Source organism: Microcaecilia unicolor, chromosome 8 (genome assembly GCF_901765095.1).
Source record: "Microcaecilia unicolor chromosome 8, aMicUni1.1, whole genome shotgun sequence".
Classification (NCBI taxonomy): Eukaryota; Metazoa; Chordata; class Amphibia; order Gymnophiona; family Siphonopidae; genus Microcaecilia; species Microcaecilia unicolor.
The window spans coordinates 131,039,253-131,063,989 of record NC_044038.1 but is presented as its reverse complement, the minus strand read 5'-3'; the positions used below and the strand labels follow the sequence as shown (position 1 = coordinate 131,063,989).

General features: G+C 45.3%; 1 protein-coding gene across 1 annotated transcript in view; it reads right to left on the bottom strand.

The window, feature by feature from the left end:
• The window catches only part of PANK3 (pantothenate kinase 3), a 146,353-nt gene that overhangs the window by 82,143 nt on the left and 39,473 nt on the right, over nucleotides 1-24,737 (bottom strand). The window contains exon 2 of the mRNA XM_030213020.1: nucleotides 23,868-24,220. Coding sequence (XP_030068880.1) covers nucleotides 23,868-24,220 — 353 coding nt within the window. The remainder of the gene's footprint in view (nucleotides 1-23,867; nucleotides 24,221-24,737) is intronic.

Below are 24,737 nucleotides of genomic sequence, written 5' to 3'. Positions count from 1 at the left end.
ATTGACTCTGACAATTTTATTTTTTTTTAGAAAGATAAAAGTAAAAAAAAGAGCTATCCCTAGTTGTAATCAAGTACTTTGCATCTCCCACTGCAAAAAAACAGAAACCAACGTAAGTGGGGAGGGAGGGCATTCCTAGTGACTATGATTTTGTGACCATGAAAATGTGCCAGACCAATAACACCTAGATCCCTTTCTTGGTCAGTGACTCCTAACGTGGAACCTTGCATGGCGTAGCTATAATTTGGGTTCCTCTTTCCCACATGCATCACTTTGCACTTGCTCACATTAAATGTCATCTGCCATTCAGACGCCCAGTCTCCCAGTCTCGTAAAATCCTCTTGTAATTTTTCACAACCCTCTTGCGATTTAACAACTTTGAATAACTTTCTGTCATCAGCAAATTTAATTACCTCACTAGTTACTCCCATCTCTAGGTCATTTATAAATATGTTAAAAAGCAGAGGGCCCAGCACAGACCCCTGGGGAACCCCACTAACTACCCTTCTCCATTGAGAATAATGACCATTTAACCCTACTCTCTGTTTTCTATCTTTTAACCAGTTTTTAATCCACAATAGAACACTACCTCCTATCCCATGACTCTCCAATTTCCTCTGGAGTCTTTCATGAGGTACTTTGTCAAACGCCTTCTGAAAATCCAGATACACAATATCAACCGGCTCCCCTTTATCCACATGTTTGTTCAACCCTTCAAAGAAATGTAGTAGATTGGTGAGGCAAGATTTCCCTTCACTAAATCCATGTTGACTTTGTCTCATTAATCCATGCTTTTGAACATGCTCTGTAATTTTGTTCTTAATAATAGTCTCTACCATTTTGCCTGGCACCGACGTCAGACTCACCGGTCTATAATTTCCTAGATCTTCTCTGGAACCTTTTTTAAAAATCGGCGTTACATTGGCCATCCTCCAATCTTCCGGTACCACGCTCGATTTTAAGGATAAATTACATATTTCTAACAATAGCTCCGCAAGCTCATTTTTCAGTTCTATCAGTACTCTAGGATGAATACCATCCGGTCCAGGAGATTTGCTACTCTTCAGTTTGTAGAACTGCCCCATTACTACCTCCAAGTTTACAAAGAATTCATTAAGTTTCTCCGACTCGTCAGCTTCGAATACCGTTTCTGGCACCGGTATCTATGGGTAAAGAAATTGAAACAAATTCCAAAACAATACAAAATGGGAAAATTAGGTTCTTACCTTGGTAATTTTCTTTCCTTTAGTCATAGCAGATGAAGCCATTACGTATGGGTTGTGTCCATCAACCAGCAGGGGGAGATAGAGAACACTCAACTTTTCACAGTGCCTCATGGCCAGCCAGCTCCACTGCCTCTTCAGTATTTGAAGCTTCCAAAGCAGTATGGCAAACCGCAATGGGAATAACATGAACTTTCCTCACAGCGAACGATGGCCCCTTAACAAGGGCATGAACTCAAAAGGAGGGAATGAACACATCCTCCTGGAGGGAATAAACTCGTCCTCCTTACTGTATAACTGGAGGGGATACACGCAACCTCCTGGAGGGAATAAACTCATCCTCCAAAACATAAACTGGAGGGAATGAACTCATCCTCCTATAAGTGAACATGAATCCTGAAGACTGTTTTCCAACTTTCTCACAAGGAAGGAACTTCAGGAAACAAGAACAGAACCTGAAACAGATTCACAGCATACAGACAATCATACAGGGAGGGCTCATGGCTTCATCTGCTATGACTAAAGGAAAGCAAATTACAAAGGTAAGAACCTAATTTTCCCTTCCTTGTCATCAAGCAGATGAAGCCATTACATATGGGATGTAACAAAGCAATCTCTATATAGGGTGGGAACAGGTCACACCACGCGCTAGCACTTGTGCTCCAAAACGCGCATCCCTCCTAGCAGCCACATCCAGCCTGTAATGTCGGGCAAAAGAGAGCTTAGAAGCCCATGTTGCTGCACTGCATATCTCTTGACGAGAGAGTGCTCCAGTTTCAGCCCAAGAGGAAGAAATCGCTCTGGTAGAATGTGCCTTAAAGGCTACAGGCGGAGACCGGTTGGCAAGCAGATAAGCTGAAAAGATAGTTTCTTTGAGCCAGCGGGCAACAGTGGCTTTAGACGCTGGAGACCCTCTGCGAGGACCTGATAGCAAAACAAACAGATGATCATAGATCCTGAAAGAGATAGTAACTTGCAGATACTGCAGCAGAGCCCTGCGCACATCCAACAGGTGCAACTGCCGAAAATTTTCTGGAAACTCCTCCTTATCAAAGGCGGGCAAGAAAATAGGCTGATTTAGGTGAAACGCTGAAACCACCTTAGGCATGAAGGAAGGCACGGTCCGAACCGTGACCCCGGACTCTGAGAATTGCAGAAATCGGTCTCTACAGGACAGCGCCTGGAGCTCTGACACCCGTTTCGCCGAAGTAATGGCCACAAGAAAAAACGGCCTTTAGTGTCAAATCTTTCTCCGATGCTCGCCGAAGCGGCTCAAAAGGAGAAGCCTGCAGGGCCTTCAAAACTAGCACCAGGTTCCAAGCTGGACAGGGTGCTCGCACGGAAGGCCGGAGCCGAAGCACCCCACTAAGAAACCGTGCCACATCTGGATGAGCAGCTAAAGACACGCCTTCAACCTTACCACGAAGGGAGGCCAACGCTGCCACTTGCACCCGCAGGGAATTATAGGCCAAACCTTTGTGTACCCCATCCTGCAAAAAGTCCAGAATCGGCGAGACAGGAGCCCGCATGGGTGTGATCGCTTTTGAAGCACAATAAGACTCAAACTGGCGCCAAATCCTGGCATAAGCCACGGAAGTGGAACGCTTGCGGGCCTGCAGGAGAGTGGAAATGACTGTGTTTGAATAGCCTTTGCCCCTCAATTGCGCCCTTTCAATCGCCATGCCATAAGACAAAAGTGGCAGGCGTCCTCCATGGCTACCAGGCCCTGTGACAACAGGTTCAGTACCAGAGGTAAAGGAAGGGGAGCCTCCACTAGCATCTGTCGGAGGTCCGCATACCAAGGCCTCCTGGGCCAACCCGGGGTGATGAGGACCACTTCTCCTGGGTGCAGCCGAATCTGCAGGAGCACGCACCCTATCAAGGGCCACGGAGGGAACATATATAGTAGGCCCGGAGACCAGGGCTGAGTCAAGGCATCCAACCCTGCCGAGCGAGGATCTCTCCGTCTGCTGAAGAAGCACGGGACTTTGGCATTTGAACTTGTCGCCATAAGATCCATCACGGGCTTGCCCCATTTGGCACATATCTGCAGGAATACTTCGTCTGCTAGTTCCCATTCTGCTGGATTGATCTGATGCCTGCTTAGATAATCGGCTTGCACGTTGCTCTGACCTGCAATGTGAGCTGCCGACAGAAACTGAAGATGCAGCTCGGCCCAGTGGCAAATCTGTTCGGCCTGCGCGGCCAGTGCTCTGCACTGAGTGCCGCCTTGTCGATTTATGTAGGCCACTGCTGTCGTGTTGTCCGTCATCACTCTGACAGCCAATCCTTCCAGGGTCACTTGAAAGTCCAGAAGCGCCTGAAACACCGCTTTCAACTCCAGGCGGTTGATGGACCACTCCGACTCCTCGGGTGTCCATAGACCCTGGGCATGCTTCCCCTTGCAAAGTGCACCCCAGCCCATCAGGCTGGCATCTGTCACTACTAGACACCAATCGGGGAGCGCCAGCGGCATTCCTCGCCGCAGCATGCTGTCTGAGAGCCACCACTCCATGCTGAGTCGGGCCGCAGAGAGCCAAGAAAGTCTGCATTGATAATCCTGAGAAACTGGAGACCATCTTTGAAGTAGGGAATACTGTAGAGGTCTCAGGTGCGCTCTCGCCCAGGGCACCACCTACAATGTGGCTGTCATCGATCCCAGCAGCTGGACAATGTCCCAAGCTCGCGGGCGGGGCCCTTCTCAGGAGCAGACGGACCTGATTCTGAAGCTTGCACCGCCTTTGCTCGGGTAGGTATACATAGCCCGAGTCTGTGTTGAACCTGGCCCCCGAATATTCTAGAGACTGCGAGGGGGCCATACTGCAGACCCAGCTTAGAGATTGAAGTACTGAGACCACTCTGGCTGTAGCTTGATAGCTCTCTGTTACAGAGTCTGCTCTGATGAGCCAGTAGTCTAGGTACAGGTGAACCCTGATACCTTCTCGCCTGAGCAAAGCAGCTACTACCACCATTACCTTTGAAAAAGTTCGGGGAGATGTGGCGAGGCCAAAAGGCAAGGCCCGGAACTGGAAATGTTTTCCCAACACCGCAAACCTCAGAAACTTCTGGTGCGGGGGCCAAATTGGTATGTGCAAGTAAGCTTCTTTCAGGTCTAGAGACGTGAGAAACTCTCCTGGTTGTACTGCAGCAATGACGGAGCGCAGGGTTTCCATGTGGAAATGCCGCACTCTCAGGGACTTGTTTAATTCTTTTAAGTCCAGAATAGGGCGAAAAGACCCACCTTTTCGCAGCACCACAAAGTAGATGGAGTATCGGCCGTAGCCTTGTTTAGCGGGAGGTACCGGGGACACGGCCCCTAACTGAATCAGACCTTGCAAAGTCTCCTCTACCGCCGCCCGTTTGGCGGCAGAACTGCATCGGGATTCCACAAACACGTCTCTTACTGGGGCGTTGAATTCTATTCTGTAGCCATCTCTGATCAGGTCCAGAACCCACTGATCTGAGGAAATATTGGCCCACTCCTTGGCAAAGAGGGAAAGACGTCCTCCGATGACAGGAAGCGAGGAGGGGGCCAGCGCACCATCATTGAGAGTGTCGCCCCTGAACTCCAGGCCTAGAGCTGGTGGCTGCAGAATGCTTGTCCAAGCAAAAGGAGTTCCTCTGCTGAAAAACGGGCACGAGAAGTGAACCCAGCAGAACGCCCCGAGCGGTACCTTCTAGCTTCACGAAAGCGAGGTCTAAGAGGAGTGGACCGCCTGGCCCTTGGAGGAAGGCCTCGGCCTATCTTTGGGCAAGCGCTGGGGTTTAGGATCTCCCAGGCCTTTAACAATTTTTTTTTTCAACTCCTCATCAAATAGGAGAAGGCCTTGAAAGGGCAACTTCACCAACCTTTGCATAGAGGTCATGTCCGCTGCCCAATGTCGTAGCCAAATAAGACGGCGAGCCGCCACTGCTACTGCCATTTCTTTAGCCGAAGCTCTGACAATATCATAAAGGGCATCAGCCAAAAAGGACAAGGCCGACTCCAGCCGCGGAGCCACATCCAAGAAGGGCTCCGCTCCATCTCCGGGCTGTTCCACTGCCTGTTGCAACCACGCCAGGCAGGCTCTAGCAGCATAACAACTGCATGCAGACGCCCGAACAGTAAGACCTGCAATTTCAAAGGACCGTTTAAGTGCTGCTTCCAGCCTACGGTCTTGTATATCCTTCAGGGCAACTCCTTCTTCTACAGGGAGCGTAGTTCTCTTTGTCACCGCAGTGACTAGGGCATCTACTTTAGGCATTGCAAAGCGAGCCAAATGCTCCTCACGCAGAGGGTATAATTGCCCCATAGCCCTGGAAACTTTCAAAGGTCCCTCGGGGTCAGCCCACTGAGCAGAAATAAGCTCTTGGGTGGAGTCATGCAAAGGAAAGGCTCGAGCAGGCTTTTTGGTACTAGCCATCCTAGGATTCACAGAGGAGGCCGAGCCACTGTCGGGCTCTTCAATAGAAAGGACCTGTAGGGCATCTGAAATAAGCGCTGGCAGCTCATCACAGTGGAAAATCCTCACCGCGGAGGGATCATCCAGATCCTGTGGTAATTCTGCACCTGACTCTGGATCCTCAGACCACGAAGGCCTGCCAGAACTCTCCGAATCCTCACAGCCCGACCACAGGGGGGGGGGGGGGGAGGTGCACCACAATCTGAAGGGGAATTAGCCCTTCTACGCTTTTCTTTATGCCAGTTATCAGGGAAAATAGACTCAGCGGGCAGTCCCAGGCCGGAATCCACCGGGGGGAACAATAGAAGGGGCCTCAGACGACCCTTGAGGGAGAGCTCTTTTCAGCATGTATGCTTTATGCAATAACAACACAAAATCAGGGGAGAAAAACTCGCCCTGGGCACCCAGATCTCGTCCGAGGCTAGCCGCTCCCTGAATAGCCTCAATTCAAGGTCCCCCCCACCCCGGGCTCAGGGCTCTCCGTCTCTACGGAGGCTGCGCAATGCGGAGAATTCAAAATGGCGTCCGCTGCCAGCTCTGAGTGGGAAGAATCATCGCTCGCCATGCTCGGGCCGGCTCTTACACCTGTACAGCACGATTTACAGAGCCCCGCTGCTGATTTGCGCTTGCCACACCGGGAACAGCGCTTTACATTTTCTGCAACCATCGCCAAAAACGGCGGGAAAATTCAAAATGGCGGTTTCGCGCCAAAAACGCCCCGATCGCGGGCCCACCCCGGAGAAGTTAGAAAACACTCTTACCTCACCGGACCGAGTATCACCGCTCCGGTCCCACAGAAGAATCAAAGGAAAACCTCTGTTCCAACTTTTTTTTTTTTTTTTTTTTTTAACGCTGTGAGGAAAGCAGAGGTAATAAGAACTCCGGAGGCTCAGATGAGTGGGAAAGGCGAACCAATGTGCCTGCATCCACTGAGTGGGAAAGGACTGGGAAAAGCAAGCTCATATGTCCACATCCACGGGGGCATGGGTAAGGCAGGGAAAGGGCTAACCTATGTGCCTTCAAAGTGAAGCTGCTATAGCCTCTAACACCCCGGCTAACAACTGGCAAGCCAGGAGCCATCCCCAGGCAGATTTTTGATGGAGCTCGAAGAAGCTGCAGCCACCCTGCTTGGGGAGATAGAGAATACTGAAGAGGCAGTGGAGCTGGCTGGCCATGAGGCTCTGTGAAAAGTTGAGTGCTCTCTATCTCCCCCTGCTGGTTGATGGACACAACCCATACGTAATGGCTTCATCTGCTTGATGACAAGGAATGTCAACAGATTCAAGTTAATCTTATTAAAGAAAACCTCCTATATTTTTTTTTGTTACATTTGTACCCTGCGCTTTCCCACTCATGGCAGGCTCAATGTGGCTTACATATTGTATACAGGTACTTATTTGTACCTGGGGCAATGGAGGGTTAAGTGACTTGCCCAGAGTCACAAGGAGCTGCCTATGCCTGAAGTGGGAATCGAACTCAGTTCCTCAGTTCCCCAGGACCAAAGTCCACCACCCTAACCACTAGGCCACTCCTCCAGTTTTTCATAAGAAGGAACATGAACCTGGAGAGAGACTTGACTAACCTGCAGAAACTTTAGATATAACTCAAATACTTCAAGATGACAAAGTGGGATTGACAACTGCTACACTTAAAGTAACTTTTATTCTACAACCTGATAGAGACCGGGTACTTAAACAATACTTTCTTCATAGAGAACAAGTTTTCCTGGACTGTAAAATAAGAATCTACACAGTTATCTCTAAAACTACACAAAAGAAGAGACAAGAGTTTCTTAAACTGCGCCCAAAAGCTTTGCAATTGGGCGCTTTATTTTGGTTGAACTTTCCCTGTAAATGTGTCTTCAAACTTAATTCCGTTAAATATGCTTTTTTTTTTTTTTTTTAAATCAAAACAGCTGAATTCTTTTCTGGAAACTAAACAGGCTGAGTCACCTATGCTACATCCAAGGACTATAGCAACTTCAACTCCATAACAAGTATAATTATTCCTGGGAGCTCTTCTCAGCTGCCTTTTCTTTTCTTAGTGTTAGAAGCTATTATTCTATTAAGTTTCTAATTTCCTTAAGTATTGTGTAATGCTTCCTGATACTGGACTAAAGATGAGTAATAGATCAATACTTTACTAATAATGTAATATCTTTTATTTCCTTTGACTATGTTTTGACTTAAAATCATCTTTCTCTAATTTCAAGAATTATACTTGAACTAAAATGTAAATTTAATAAATAAAATAATTAAAAAAAAAAAAAAGAATAAGACTTGCCTGGGCATAAGTGAAGGAAATGCAATATGCTAGCCAAATGGTAAGTGTACGTTTGCTGAGGGAAGTTACCATTCTGTTACAGTAAAAAAAGAAAAAGCTGGGTATTAATGTGTGCATTGGTGAGAGGGGGAGTGGATATAGGATCTTACGTTTGACTGGTAAAGGCTTGGTGGATGGGTTACACCTCTTATGTGTTCACCAGAGGAGATGGTGATTGGGGGGGATGCGGGGTATGGGATTGGGAGGGAGGCCATTAGTAAACAAAAGGTGGCTACTGTGAATTTGAAACCATAAGGTCAACAGTATGTCCAGCTTTCTGAGTTGTACAGTGCACCAGCTGGATAAAGCCAACGTAAGATAGAAAATAAAGATAAAGTGCAACGCAAGGGTGCTCAGGAAGATCAATACGAACGTTGAAATCTCATACAATGAGAAGATCAGGGAACCTAACCACAGTGTCTACCAGTGATTGAAGTAGCAGTTGCCAGTCCAGACAGGTGATATAGGGGGGACTATAACACATTAGAACAAATGATTTATTTGCAGTAATTTTTAAAGCCAGTAGTTCTGGATACTGAAATGAATCAAAAGAGAGTTCACTACAGAAAGGAGGGAAGGCATAGAGTAATGCCTACTCCTTGTTTCAAGTACCGAGCAGAATGACAGGCAATGTATCCCAGTGAATGTGACTGATAGAGATACGCTTCATCTCTGAGCCAATACAAAGTAAGTCCAAGTTGTAAGTGCTAATTAAATCCAGAATAAGAAAAGTGTTGCTCCTAATGGAACAAGCATTCAATAACCCAAAAGAGTTTGTGTGAAAACAGGTTGGAGAATTGGAAACCAAAGAGACAGGGCATACCCCTGAGACTGTTCAGACAACGTCCTTCTGGTGGAATCCTGTAAGGTGACATTGGCCCCAAAAGGTCAGGATGGACAAATCATTGTCCACCAAGGTCAAGTTTGAATGTGGGGCCATAGATAATGAAAAAGGCACAAGATATCAGAAAATAAAAATCAGACGCAAACAGAAGTAGAAACCTTTTCGGAGTCACCCCAAAGAGCTCCCCAAGGAGCATAACTTGCTCCTTCTGTGCACACTGCTGTAGTGCAAAACACCGCTGTCAATTTGCTTACATAAGACTGGTGCCATCTGGGTACGCTTACATCTTGGGTCAAGTGATACATCTTGGGTCAAGTGATACGCTCAAGACAAACTTGTTAGCGAGTCGGCACCGAAAGCAACAGAGAGGTAATGCGTCTTGGGTCATGTGATATGCTCAGGACAAGCTTGGAAGCAGGTGGGCACTGACAGCAACAGAGAGGTAATGCCTGTAATCACAAATGAAACAATTCCAGTCAGATAGAGTATACAAACACAATCATAGTAACTGTAGCAGTGATATACACAACCACTCCCCAGCAGTGGCTCCATGGGGCTCACAATGCTTCAGATCCCAGCCCCCAAGGAAAGAGAATCGTAGGTCCAAACTTATGAGTTTGAAGAAGGCACTGAAGCTTCACCACAGGCAAATAAACCTGTTGCATGAATCCATGTTTCAACCATCTGCTGGAGGCAGAGAATACTGAAAAGTTCCAGGACTGCAATAATCCTTATACTGGTGATGACATTATTGAAAGTCAGTATTTTATGCCTCCATCTACTAATTGGGGAGCATAATCCAGTTGTCCTGACTGGTCTACCACGATGACAAGGAAATAAGCTTACTACTACTTTTTTTTTATAGCACTCCAATGTTTCCAACTGCAGTTCCATACATATGAACTGTTTGTCATATTGGCCCTCCCCCACCCCCCCCCCCAAAAAATTGTTTTACTTAAGGGTAACCTCTGATACATACAATATTACTGAAAGGTGGCCATGTCAGGTCTTCGTTTTTAATGGTTTAATTTTTATTTCCTACAATATTATGAGCACTATAACATATTACATTAAAGTCTGCTTCTATTATATTTTAATGCCTTTTGTATACATTTTTTTATTGGTACTCTGTGCTTTATTTGTCCATATGCAATATTAGAAGTACCTTGCCTTTACTTTACCACTTTTCTTTACCTTTCTGTCACTCTTTTCATTTTCTTTCATCTCTTCTTATGGTGCTGCCTCTCCCTTATGCTGGATTCTTTTCACGGTCATGGTGCATTCCTGCCGTAATGAGCCACCCAGGTCTTCTATAACTTATCTGCTATGGGCTGGCTGTCATAAGATACACAGCTGATAACATAAGCTATTTCTGTGCAAGGTACAAAGGGCCATATCAGGTCATAATGCCTACTATACCTGGTACAACACATCAGTCTTTCCATGTTGTATTGCAGGAGACCTTGCATATCTCTCCTCTTCTTCCCACAGTTACATTTATTTCTTTCACTGATGGATGGGCACCATTTTCCCCTTCATTCCTCCAATTCCCCGGGTTGTTTCCGTCTTTCCATCCTCCATTTTCCCAAGGTACCTTTTTATTTCTCCTATCTTCATTCAATTGTCCAATCAGTCTGTCTTCCATCCCCTTTGCTCATGGTTCAAAAAAAAAAAAAAAAAAGGCTGATCTTTGTAGCACTGGAAGTCCGCACTTAGCAGTGCTGGCTAACTGCTCCCCATTGTCTGCCCCTCCTCCCCAGGTATGAAAAAAAAAACAGCAGATTAGGGTGAGGTGAAGAACAGAGCTGAGAAGTAACAGACCTCTCAGAAATTCACAATTATTTATCAGATCTCCTAATAATATTCTAAATTTGAAGGGCAGAAGTAGACCGTTTTTAATTTTTGCATTCTGTTGACAACTGCCACTACCAAACTGAGAAAAACTAAAGAAATAAGTCAGCATACTTACATATGTGTGGAGGAGTGGCCTAGTGGTTAGGGTGGTGGACTTTGGTCTTGGGGAACTGAGGAACTGAATTCGATTCCCACTTCAGGCACAGGCAGCTCCTTGTGACTCTGGGCAAGTCACTTAACCCTCCATTGCCCCATGTAAGCCGCATTGAGCCTGCCATGAGTGGGAAAGCGCGGGGTACAAATGTATTAAAAAAAAAAAAAAAAAAATATTTCATAAATCATTGTGAATCAGAATCCATAGCCTTTCCAGGCAAGGATAAAAGGAAATACATCAAGACAAACTTATGGCACATTGCACCTAACAACTAGAAACAGCACTCTCTAAAGTCTGCAATGACCTGCTCCTGGCCAAATCTAGAGGCCACTACTCCATCCTTATCCTCCGCGATCTCTCTGCCGGTTTTGACACTGTCAATCACGATCTACTTCTCACCACCCTGGCCTCATTTGGGTTCCAGGGCTCTGTCCTCTCCTGGTTCTCCTCCTATCTCTCCCACCACACATTCAGGGTGCACTCTCATGGATCTTCCTCCACTCCCATCCCGCTATCTGTTGGTGTTCCCCAGGGATCTGTCCTCGGACCCCTTCTCTTCTCTATCTACACCTCTTCCCTAGGCTCACTGATCTCATCTCATGGCTTCCAGTATCATCTCTACGCTGATGACACCCAGCTCTATCTCTCCACACCGGACATCACCTCAGAGACCCAAGCCAAGGTATCGGCCTGCCTATCCGACATTGCTGCCTGGATGTCCAACCGCCACCTGAAGCTGAACATGTCCAAGACCGAGCTCCTCGTCTTTCCACCTAAGCCCACTTCTCCTCTTCCCCCACTCTCTATCTCAGTTGATGGCACCCTCATCCTCCCCGTCTCTTCTGCCCGCAACCTCGGGGTCATCTTCAACTCCTCCCTCTCCTTCTCTGCGCATATCCAGCAGACTGCCAAAACCTGTCGCTTCTTCCTTTTCAACATCAACAAAATTCGCCCTTTCCTCACTGAGCACACCACCCGAACTCTCGTCCACGCTCTCATTATCTCTCGCCTCGACTACTGCAACTTGCTCCTCACTGGCCTCCCACTCAGCCATCTATCCCCCCTTCAATCCATTCAGAACTCTGCTGCACGTCTTATATTCCGCCAGAACCGATATACTCATATCACCCCTCTCCTCACTTCACTGGCTTCCGATCAAATACCGCATCCAATTCAAGCTTCTCCTCCTTACTTACAAGTGCACCAGGTTTGTTGCTCCTCAATACCTCTCTACTCTCATCTCCCCCTACGTTCCTGCCCACAACCTCCGCTCACACGACAAATCCCTCCTCTCAGTACCCTTCTCCACCATTGCCAACTCCAGGCTCCGCTCATTTTGCCTTGCCTCACCCTATGCCTGGAACAATCTTCCTGAATCCCTATGCCAAGCCCCCTCCCTACCCATCTTCAAATCCTTGCTTAAAGCTCACCTCTTCAATGCTGCATTCGGAACCTAACCCTTCGAACATATAGGTTGCCCCAATCTGTCTGACCTTTCAGATTAACTGTACATTTGTCTTTTAGATTGTAAGCTCTTCGAGCAGGGACTGTCCCTCCATGTTAAATTGTACAGCGCTGCGTAACCCTAGTAGCGCTTTAGAAATGTTAAGTAGTAGTAGTAGTAAGATATAAAAACAAGGTCATTGGTTTATTTATTTTGGATTTTGCTCACACCTTTTTCAGTAGTAGCTCAAGGTGAGTTACATTCAGGTACACTGGGTATTTCTCTGTTTCTGGAGGGCTCTAATTTTATACCTGAGGCAATAGAGGATTAAGTGACTTTCCCAAAAGAGCACAAGGAGCAGCAATGGGATTTGAACTGGCCACCTCTGAATGTCAAGGCTGGTGCTCTAATCACTAGGCTACTCCTCCACTTTGGTTAGTGAAGGGACTAGCAGTGCAGCAGGGCACAAAGCTGTGAAACTGAGACCTCTAGATAGTGATCCCATCTGTACCTCATTTGTGTGACCTGGAGAAAGTGATTTAGCAACCATATGTTCAGTTTTTTTTTTAATTTGAGAAAAGAGAAAGTTACACACACTTATAGTGCAAATACTAATTATTAAAAACTGAACAATCCTCATTTGCAGCTCACAATTCTCCCATGTCAATTAAAAGAAGAGTTTTCAGTCTTCCAGTGATGTCATCAGAGTGATGGCAGCTTTTGCCTGAAGCTCCAATCTAGTCCCCTGGATAATTGAGTAATAAGCACATCCCGGATGCAACTGATGTCATTTTCATCTTCCTGTACTGCAGAATACCACACAGCTCCAGAGGACTGAAGCCGCAATGACCCGTCGACACCCGAGTGAAATAAAGGAATACTTTTCCTCACAGCCAAGTGAAGAGCCGGAAGCAGGATCTAAAACAAATGCAAGCTAAAAATTATCGACCATTTTCAAACTTACCATTTCTTTCTAAGGTTTTTGAATCAATGGTTTTGGACCAGCTTTCCACTTATATCGAGTCCGTCGTCAATGCTTGGCACCCTCGTCAATCTGGTTTTCATGCTTCAGTGGCGTTTCACTATACACCCTCTCCTACTTTGCACTCTTTAAAAGATAATGAGTTAGTTCTTCCTCATCCCTCTAAAGCTAGATGGGAATCCACTAGGTGTTTTTTTATTTTCTCTCACCAGCATTATGGAATTCATTACCGCAGTATCTTCGGCTTGAAACATCATATATGTCTTTTCATGCCTTGTTGAAAACTAACTTTCTTCAACAGGCTTTTACTGGGTAAGTTTAGGTTAATTCTACAGTGGGAGACCAGAGGAAGTAAATGAGAGTTATGTGAATTTTTTGAATTTCGTTTGGATGATGTTATGATGTGTTATTTTGCTTTAAATGTATGCTATTTTGCTATTTTTGAAAGACTGATATATGTCTGAATGGTAAGGGTAGTTAGGTCTTTCCTATATAGAATTTCGCATTTTCTGTTTTTCAGATTTTATTGTTATTTTATCTGTAAACCTCTAATTTGCTTCCAGCAAAAGCGGTATAGTAAATGTTATTAAACGATAAACAACGATACATGATGAAAGTAACTCTAACAAGCAGATAAAGCAGCATGCATGGGAGAACTGAAGACCCCGATCCAGGACTTTCGGGGTGGCCTGGACGACCTAGGCACACGCATGGAGGAGGCAGGGCAGCATTTAGAGGATCATGTGACTCAGTTAACTGCTCTATCCACTAGGATGAATGCTGTTGCTAACCGGTTTCTTTAAAAAAAACAAAAACAAAAAAAAACAATGTCTTTATTAGTAGATTAAAAGCCCCCAGATATTCAATATAAAATGCCTGACATGGCCATGTTTTGCCACTATAAAAATGGATGTGTCAGGGGCAGTGGGTCACTGTAAATGAAATTAAAATCATTCAATATCTAAAAACAACAGATAAAAGACATGATTATAAATAAACAAACAAACAAACTAAAAACACAAAAGGAACAATCAGAGGAATCACAAGTTAAGAAGGCTCTGGGTACCTAGGTAATAAAACAATGTGCAACTGTGAATAATACATATCTCTAAAAGAATTAAAAGACAAGAATTTTCAAGTTGCATGGAAGATGGGCCCTGTCTCATATCATGGGGTGGAAACCACACTTTTTCAGGACTTTCGAGCCTCACATCACAGAAACGTCGAGACTGTCAACATATCATTCATGTACTGCAACAAAAACATATCTGATATGGCTTTTCCCTTTCGGGCTGTGCATTCTTATCAGCAGAAAGTCTTACAGAGTTAAAACCACAGGGGAGGCACAGGAATGTTTACGTCGTGCGGGGAACTTGAAGGAGTCAGAATCATCTCTCTCTGTTTCTACATCACATGCTGCGATGCCAGGATGGCCAAGAGTCTCCACTCATAACACAACCAGCGGACACTGCAGGACCCTCGGATGCTATTTCTTGACTGTGTTCTTACTGTTACTGTGCAGTTCTGTGGGATGTTTTATTTATGGCTTTATCCAAGAGTCCAGGGGGAAAATGATTGATCCTGATTACTTATAGAAGTAGTTCTTGTTGGGGGAAGGAGGGACAGTGAGGGAAAACTATTCAGAGATGCATCAGGCCTGCCAATTCTAGACATTTTGGGTTTACATATTGCAGATTTGGATGCTGATGTGGCATTTTGCGCCCCAGCCCTTCTGCGATGATCGTAGTATTATTAACTGGAATGTTTATGGGGTTAATTCCCTCAATTATATAATGGCAAAGACATGTGAGTACCTACTTAACCAACCAATGGACAGGCTAAACTCACTTGACCCAAGTAATATACAAAAACTAATTTACAAATGGAGAAAAAAGGCCTCAGGCAATGCCCGACTATCAAGACAGATACATCAGGTCTACATTGTGACCGTTTCAATCATGGGCCTTAAAATATCCACTTTTTACTTTTTAATATTGTGCATAACATGCAATTGTGCATCAAATAAAAAAAAAAAAATCAAACTAATGTATGTATGCATGCTTCATAATCTTCATCCAATGACAGCGATTGCAAACACTTGAAAGCAGGACACTTATTATGTACTGGATCCCAATAGGCACCCGTTTCACAATGTTGCTTCATCAAGGGATCGCCATATTCCGTGACTTGTGTCTGCTCTTGACTGATATTGCAAACACACGAAAATTATGGGATATCCTACAGATGGTACCTGTATGAAATGTGGCGCAGTGGAAGCATCATATAAATACTGTATTTGGGATTGTGATACTATCCATCGATTGTGGCAATATGGTAACATTTGGCCAGCATGTACCGTTGTAACTGGATTGCAACTCCACAAGCGTCATTGTGTGACCATGATAAGGGAAGGAACACGGATCTCTGGTTTCTTTTTGCTGAGGCCTTTCTCATCGTCGAGTGCCGTCTCCTTTTTCAGTGGATTCACTCGGAACCTCTGACTTTGGAACAGTAGAGATGTCAAATGCACAAGCTATTGGGAATGGAGAGACTCTCGATGGGGCCAAGAGGATAGAGTTCTAAACTGTACACCCTTTTTGGACACTTTTACAACATGAGTTCATGCTACACTTTTAAATAATCTGGATATTTAGTCTTTTTTTTTTATTATTTAAACTATATACAAGTTGTAATAATATACTTGTAAAACACAGAAATCATATTACAAAAAGTAAAAATCCTTAAACCCATCAGGCTCATCACATAGTAATATAACAATCATATCTCTTCCTCAGACCACAAACACTTAGCAAAGCAGAAGGTGGCGAAAATATATGGGAGAAATTACAGAAAAGAAACATTATCTATTAGTTAGTGGCTTTACTTCTGATGTTTCCTCGTCTAATTCTTTTAATTATTCTCTATTCAAGCTTTTCCTATCAACAAAAATCTGTAGCTGTTCTGGATCATAAAAAATATACTTGTTATTCAAATATTTGACAATACATTTACAGGGATAAGCAAGTAGAAATGAAGCCCCCATCTCTCTCACTTTCTCCCTCAGTAACAGAAATTTTCTCCGTCTTTCCTGAGTTATTCTAGTAACATCAGGATAGATCCATACTCTTTGACTCTAAAATGGTTTCTGAAGATTCTTAAAGTATAATCTCATCAATGAACTTAAGTCTTGCTCAAAAATTAAGGAAACAATTAGCGTACCGCGAGTCGCCACTTCTGTTATTGATTCTTCCAATATAGCCGACAAATTCTGAAGATCTATTTCATTACCCTCCTGTCTAGGTACATTTTTCTTTGAAGGAATTTTTAAATAATAGATTTTATTACAGGGAGGAATGGCTTGAGATGGTAGATTCAGATTCTCAATTAAGTATTTTTTGAATAAGTCATTTGACGATATCCCAGATACTATAGTGAAATTTATTACCCTAAGAGTTAATCTTCGATTATAATTTTCTAGCTGTTCCATTTTTCTATGCACCTTCAGTTTATCTTTTATCAACGAGTCTGCCGTAATCTTTATAGTCTTTATTTCCTCATAGTTCTGAGATATTTTTTCCATTGTTTCTGAACGTACCTTATCCAGGGATTCTGTTAGCAAAGTCATTTTAGTCCCAATTGAAGTAGTTTCTCGAACGGACTTGAAAACAACTTGTTTTAAATCCTGAAGAGCTTTCCAAATTAAAGTCAGCGTTATTTCTGTAGGAGCTGCTTCTTCCACGCTTTCTTCCGTTACAAATTCGGGAGAGGCACTGCCTGGCTGAGTGGTTCCGTCAATGCCTTCCGTTGCTTCAAACACTCCTTGCTCTCTCCTTTGTGTAGCCGGGCATGGAGGTGGTATAATCCCCGGGGGCGAAAGAGAGATGTCTAAACCCTGAGGCGCCGGCACTCCTACGTCGGCTTCTACAGTGGGTCTCGCCTCACCAGTTTCGCGAGGTTGATTCACTACGAAGCGCTCCATTTGCTGCATCGGGGACGAAGTCCTGACCACCGGCAGCTGGCCATTGGTTGTCCTCTTTCTTTTGGTGTGTGGCATCGTGAGGAACCGTAAGTTTTAAGAAACAAAATTCAAAGGCAGCGGGAGCGTTTCGTATGTCTGTTAGATCGCCATCTTGCCACCGGAAGTCCTTCCTGGATGTTTAGTCTTATCAGGCATGGTCTTGACTTACTAGTTCTTGTCGTGTGAGTTGGGAGGGCATGGGATAGAGAGGGTATGGGCGCAATGGGTGATCTTGTGTGCATTACCAACTTTTGAGACCTTTGGTTTCCACCCATGCTATATTTTTGTTTTACACAGGTTAAAATTAATAAAGATATTTCAAAACTAAAAGCAGAGCTCTCTTATGCAAAATTTAATGCAGCCCTTAAAACATATTCCCCACCACCACCAATATTCAGCTGGCGGTGGTGAGCGTTTTGCTGTCAACTGCCAGAGTTATTCACAGATATTCAAAGCTGGGCCCTGTCCGGGCTTCGGCATTGAATATGTTTTCTGAGCCAGCTAATACATAGCTGGTTAAGTCAATATCCAGCCCTTGACTGCATAAGCCAAACCCCTTAGAGACAGGACAGCGAAGTTACTTACCTGTACCTGTAGCAGGTATTCTCCAAGGACAGCAGGCTGATTGTTCTCACATATATAGGGTGACATCCGATGGCAGCCTGTTGTAGGATTGTTGTAGGAGGTGGAAGGCCTCCAAATATTTAATATACAGAATTAAATTTCTCATATTGGACAGAGAGGAATGAAGGCTTCTCTCCTTCCAAATCATGAGACAGAGCTTGCTGGAACAGCAATTACACTTTACCTCCCCCCTCTTGCCAAGCCAGGTGAATTGTAAATCTGAATTGCCCCCAATCTCACCCATTAAGTGTGACCGGTCTCAGGGAAATTCAGGTGACAGAATTCTTTTCCCATGCCCCTTGGAAGGCTTCTTCAATCCAGGAGAGAACTACCTTCTTTTTAACTATGTGGAGACAAAGCAGGTAAACACCTTGCAGAAGAGATCAAACACTGTGTCTCTCTCTGAGAAACAAACACTGGAACCAAGTGGTAGTGGTTTTATGACAGGCAGCAACATGACATAAACTGGCAAGAAAGAAATCTAACACCTACCTCTATAAGGAAGCAGTAGTTAACTTTTGTCTCCTCTTTTAGAATAAGGGGAAATACTAAGATAAAAGATCATAGGTTCTGAGAAATATATCCTTGTGTGAGAAAAGCTGTAAAGATGGACAAACAGACCAAATGTTTTCCTCAAAACAGATGCTATGTATTTCTTTATTGACGGGAGATCCTGACTGACTGTGGGATACTAATTGAGGAGGTGAGGGAAGCCCTCCCCTCTCTCTTGCTCTTTTGTACTGTAAGGGAAAGAAAGTTCTATATATTATGTCTTTGCCAGATAAGAAGTTGGTCAGTGTCTAGTGCACTCTGCCCCATGCCAGGGGATGGAGAGCCTGACCTGACCATTTCCATTGTCCTTTCATGTTTTTTCTCCTCTTTTCTATACTAGACTATACTTGAATATTTTCTTATTTTTTTTATCCTAATCTCTGGATAATTAAATAAACCTGTGTTAACCCCAGGAAGCGCTTCCTTGGTCTCTTTTTGTCTTGGTTGCAGTCTAAAATAGTGCTACCAGTTGTCTGGTTCTTTTAAGGTACAGGTCGAGGGGATTGTATTTGTGTGAGTAGTGCCCAGCCGTGATTAGAGACTCTGGAGGTGTGGCCCGAAAAGCACAAACAAGCCCCAGGAACGGAATCTTCCTAGCAACAAAGCTTGCTAGAGCCCTCGTGCGCACATGCGCGCACCGCGCATGCGTGACCGTCTTCCCACCCGTAGCGTGAACGTGCCTCAGTCAAATTTCAAGCAAAGACAAGAAAAGACACAACTCCAAAGGGGAGGTGGGCGGGTTGGAGAAAACAATCAGCCTGCTGTCCTCAGAGAATACCTGCTACAGGTAAGTAACTTCGCTTTCTCCGAGGACAAGCAGGCTGCTTGTTCTCACATATGGGTATCCCTAGCCCCCAGGCTCACTCAAAACAACAAACAGGGTCAATTGGGCCTCACAACGGCGAGGACATAACATAGATTGACCTGAAAAATAACAACTAACTGAAAGTGCAGCCTGGAACAGAACAAAAATGTGCCTAGGGGAGTGGAGTTGGATTCTAGACCCCAAACAGATTCTGCAGCACCGACTGCCCAAACCGACTGTCGCGTCGGGTATCTTGCTGAAGGAAGTAATGAGATGTGAATGTGTGGACAGATGACCACGTCACAGCCTTGCAAATCTCTTCAATAGTGGCTGACTTCAAGTGGGCCACTGACGCTGCCATGCCTCGAACACTAGGAGCCGTGACATGACCCTCAAGAGTCAGCCCAGCTTGGGCGTAAGTAAAGGATATGCAATCTGCTAACCAATTTGAAATGGTGGGTTTCCCGACAGCTACTCCCCTTCTGTTCGGATCAAAAGAAACAAACATTTGGGCGGACTGTCTGAATGGGCTTGTCCAATGTTTGCAACTGACGTTCAGCAGGGCGGGTATGAGGACGGGGAAAGAATGTTGGCAAGACAATTGACTGGTTCAGATGGAACTCCGACACCACCTTGGGCAAGAACTTAGGGTGAGTGCGGAGGACTACTCTATTATGATGAAATTTAGTATATGGAGCATGGGCTACCAAGGCTTGGAGCTCACTGACTCTATGAGCTGAAATAACAGCCACCAAGAAAATGACCTTCCAGGTCAAGTACTTCAGATGGCAGGAATTCAGTGGCTCAAAAGGAGGTTTCATCAGCTGGGTGAGAACGATATTGAGATCCCATGACACTGGTGGAGGTTTGACAGGGGGCTTTGACAAAAGCAAACCTCTCATGAAGCGAACAACTAAAGGCTGTCCAGAGATAGGCTTACCTTCTACACAGTAATGATAAGCACTAATTGCACTAAGATGAACTCTTACGGAGTTGGTTTTAAGACCAGGCTCAGACAAGTGCAGAAGGCATTTAAGCAGGGTCTGTGTAGGACAAGAGTGAGGGTCTAGGGCTTTGCTGTCACACCAGACGACAAACCTCCTCCATTTAAAAGAGTAACTCTTTTTTAGTGGAATCTTTTCTGGAAGCAAGCAGAACTCGGGAGACACCCTCCGACAAACCCAAGGAGGCAAAGTCTACGCTCTCAACATCCAGGCCGTGAGGGCCAGGGACTGGAGGTTTGGATGCAGAAGCGCCCCCTCGTTCTGAGTAATGAGGGTTGGAAAACACTCCAATCTCCACGGTTCCTCGGAGGACAACTCCAGAAGAAGTGGGAACCAAATCTTACACGGCTAGAAGGGCATGATCAGAATCATGGTCCTGCGATCCTGCTTGAGTTTCAGCAAAGTCTTCCCCACCAAGGGTATGGGAGGATATGCATACAGGAGGCCCTTCCCCCAATAAATGAGAAAGGCGTCTGACGCTAGTCAGTCGTGGGCCTGAAATCTGGAACAGAACTGAGGGACCTTGTGATTGGTCTGAGTAGCAAAAGATCGACCAAGGGGGTGCCTCACGCTTGGAAGATCTGACGTACCATTCTCGAGCTGAGAGACCACTCGTGAGGTTGCATTATCCTGCTCAACCTGTCGGCCAGACTGTTGTTTACGCCTGCCAGATACGTGATTTGGAGAAACATGCCGTTCCTGTGAGCCCAAAGCCACATCTGGACGGCTTCCTGACACAGGGGGCAAGACAAGAGACAGAAGGTTGTCTGCCCTCGCCTCGGGGAGGTAGGCATGAGCAGTCTGGGAGTCCAGCAGAGCTCCTATGAATTCTAGTCTCTGAACTGGGAGAAGATGGGACTTTGAATAATTTATCACAAACCCCAGTAGCTCCAGGAGTTGAATAGTCATTTGCATGGACTGTAGAGCTCCTGCCTGCGAGGTGTTCTTCACCAGCCAATCGTCGAGATAAGGGAACACATGCACTCCCAATCTGCGCAGCGACGCCACTACAACCGTCAGGTATTTTGTAAACACCCTGGGTGCAGAGACGAGACCAAAGGGTAGTACACAATACTAAAAATGCCGTGTCCCCAGACGGGATCGAAGATACTGCCTGTGAGCTGGTAGTATCGGGATGTGAGAATAAGCATTCTTCAAGTCCAGAGAGCATAGCCAATTGTTTTCCTGAATCATGGGAAGAAGGGTGCCCAGGGAAAGCATCCTGAACTTTTCTCGGACCAGATATTTGCTCAGGGCCCTTAGGTCTAGGATGGGACGCATCCCCCCTGTTTTCTTTTGCACAAGAAAGTACCTGGAATAGAATCCCAGTCCTTCCTACCCCGGTGGCCCGGGCTCGACCGCATTGACGCTGAGAAGGGCGGAGAGTTCCTCTGCAAGTACCTGCCTGTGCTGGAAGCTGAAGGACTGAGCTCCCGGTGGGCAATTTGGAGGTGTTGATATCAAATTGAGGGAGTATCCTAGCCGGACTATTTGAAGAACCCACTGATCGGAAGTTACAAGAGGCCACCTTTGGTGAAAAAATTTTAACCTCCCCCGCCAACCGCCGCATCACTCGTCGGTACCGATGGCGCAAGCACCACCGGTACCTGAACAGATGGTCACAGCAGCCCTTCCAGAATCCCTGGAGGCACTCGTCTAAAGAGTCTGTCGAGCAAGGCTGTGGGGTCGGTACAAGAACTTAGGGTGAGTGCGGAGGACTACTCTATTATGAAGGTCTCTGGACAGCCATTACCTGCACTCCTGACGTCGATGCAGTCTCCGGTGCCGACATCAATACCGTCTCTGACGATCTCTGTGCCGCTACCGACATCTACGCCGAAGGACCAGGCACGGCTCGGAACAGGCGCTCTCACTGGGCCAATCTCGACGCTTGTGTCCGCTTTTTCAGGCAAAGACACAGAGTGCAAGCGTCGGGGCGATGACCAGCCCCAAGACACTGAAGACACGAAGCTTGTGGCTCATTGGCTGAGATTGCCCAGCTGCACTGCGTGCACTTCTTGAAGCCGCTGGCGATCTTCGAGGTCATGGACAGAAAATTCGCGGCGGTGAAGTCAAAATCCACGATGGTGCCAAAAGAGGGCACAAAAAAGGGGGAAAACCCGTACGGGCGGCCAAAATGCTGCTCGCGACAACGAAAGGAAACTTACGTGGATAACTAAGAAATAGAGGAAAAAGTAACACTTTTTTTTTTGTAGAACGAAGAAACACAAGAGCGACTCGCTCTAAAACAACAAAAAACAGGCGAAAAAAACCGCAAAAACGGTGAGGGTTCTCTCTCTGGGGCGTAGAATAGCCGAAAACAGCCGCACTGAACCACGGAAAAAAAGAGACTGAGGCACGTTCGCGCTACGGGCTCTAGCAAGCTTTGTTGCTATGAAAATTCCGTTCCTGGGGCTGCCATCGGACGTCACCCTATATATGTGAGAACAAGCAGCCTGCTTGTCCTCGGAGAATGCTATTTATGCGGCCAAATTTAAGTGGTTTACTTATGCAATGAGGGGCTAAATATCAGCACTTAACCAGACTCTAACCCACGAGTTAGCCACACTTCAATTCAGCGCAAACCAGTTATTTTCAGCGAAGATAACTGGCTAAGTGCCTCTGAAAATGACCAGATAGATGCAAATAAGCAATTTAACCAGTTGGCAGCCGTTTACGGCTAGTTAAACGTTTTGAATATGGTCAAATTGTTTTCTGTGGCTTTTTTGGGGTGTAACCGGGGGTGGGGGGGTAGTAGGGCGATTATCCAGAGCCTTTCTTTTTTTCTAACATTATTGCTGATTTCTTTAAACTGATTCTGCTTTCTCTGTCCTACATGATTAAATGGTGGGGTTTTTTCACACTTCAATGAGGTTTTGTATATAAACTGTTTTGACACTTGGCATATTGTGGTATATCAAAAATAAAGACAGTTTATCTGGATTAGAAATCTGTTCAAGGTTTGAGAAATCGGACAGTAACCTTCTTGAGATTCACCAGGTCTGTAAACGGAGTATTAATACACACAATTAATGTTTATCATTTCAATGAAATAGCCTAAAGTATGCATTCTCTAAACTGAGTGCTCTCTCTGCAGGATTCCAGTATTTATCCCAAGTTCAGTTGTGTCAAGGGATAAATCAGGACTGATCAGCTTGGTCAGCAAAAATAAGTCAGTTAACAAGCCTATTTCCAAAGCAAACCTGCCATGCCACTGTCCACTCCCCAAATAACTAAAGTCCAAAAATGTTTTCTGAAGGGGGGGGGGAGGGGAGGATGGATTTTGCTCACTCCTTTTTCAGTTGTAGCTCAAGGGAAGTTACATTGCATTCTGGTACAAAGGGTTTACAATACAAGTTTGTACTTGAGACAATAGAGGGTTAACCGACTTGCTCAAGATCACAAGCCACAGAACGATTTGAACTTGGTTTCCCTAGTTCTCAGCTCACTGTTCTAACCATTAGGCTACTCCTCTACTCCCCCCCCCCCCCAAAAAAAAAAAAAAGAAGCAGCTACAAAACCCATGGGCTGATTAGTCAAACCTCAAGATCTGCTTCATCAACCACAGAATGAGCTCAGGTACAAGAGAGGATACCTACTGTACGAAAGTCTTCTTCAAATTTATAAGCACCACCTCCAGTAGCACACAGTACTGTGTGTAGTGTTGAAAACTTTTTATCTCTTCCCATCTGAATGAAAGTAGGCAGATCATGGGTTGGGAATCGGATAAAGTGCAAGTTTCCTCTTCGCTCAAAGAGCTTCAAGTCTTTTAGTTCGAGGTGGACGTCTCGAATGCCAGTGGATCCATAGGCAATGTTGGATGTCAAGTATTTGCGGATACTCTTCAAGCTTTCCACTTCTTCCTGTTCTTCCTCTACTGTGATGTCAATAGGTTCAAAGTAGGCAAGTTTCACCAGCGTTCCTCCAATGTCCATACCAAACCATGGAAAGGCTGTGGGGACATGGCAAATATACATTTCAAAAATCATTATTATCTGATATAGTATAAGGTTTATTAGTGAAGTGACGGTTGTTAAAGCAAATATCTAGTAAGGGAAAATTAGGTTCTTACCTTGGTAATTTTCTTTCCTTTAGTCATAGCAGATGAAGCCATTACGTATGGGTTGTGTCCATCAACCAGCAGGGGGAGATAGAGAGCACTCAACTTTTCACAGTGCCTCATGGCCAGCCAGCTCCACTGCCTCTTCAGTATTTGAAGCTTCCAAAGCAGTATGGCAAACCGCAATGAGAATAACATGAACTTTCCTCACAGCGAACGATGGCCCCTTAACAAGGGCATGAACTCAAAAAAGGAGGGAATGAATTCATCCTCCTGGAGGGAATAAACTCGTCCTCCACTTTGTATAAACAGAGAGAATACCTGCATCCTCCTGGAGGGAATAAACTCATCCTCCCAAAACATGAACTGGAGGGAATGAACTCATTCTCCTATAACCGTAACAAGAATC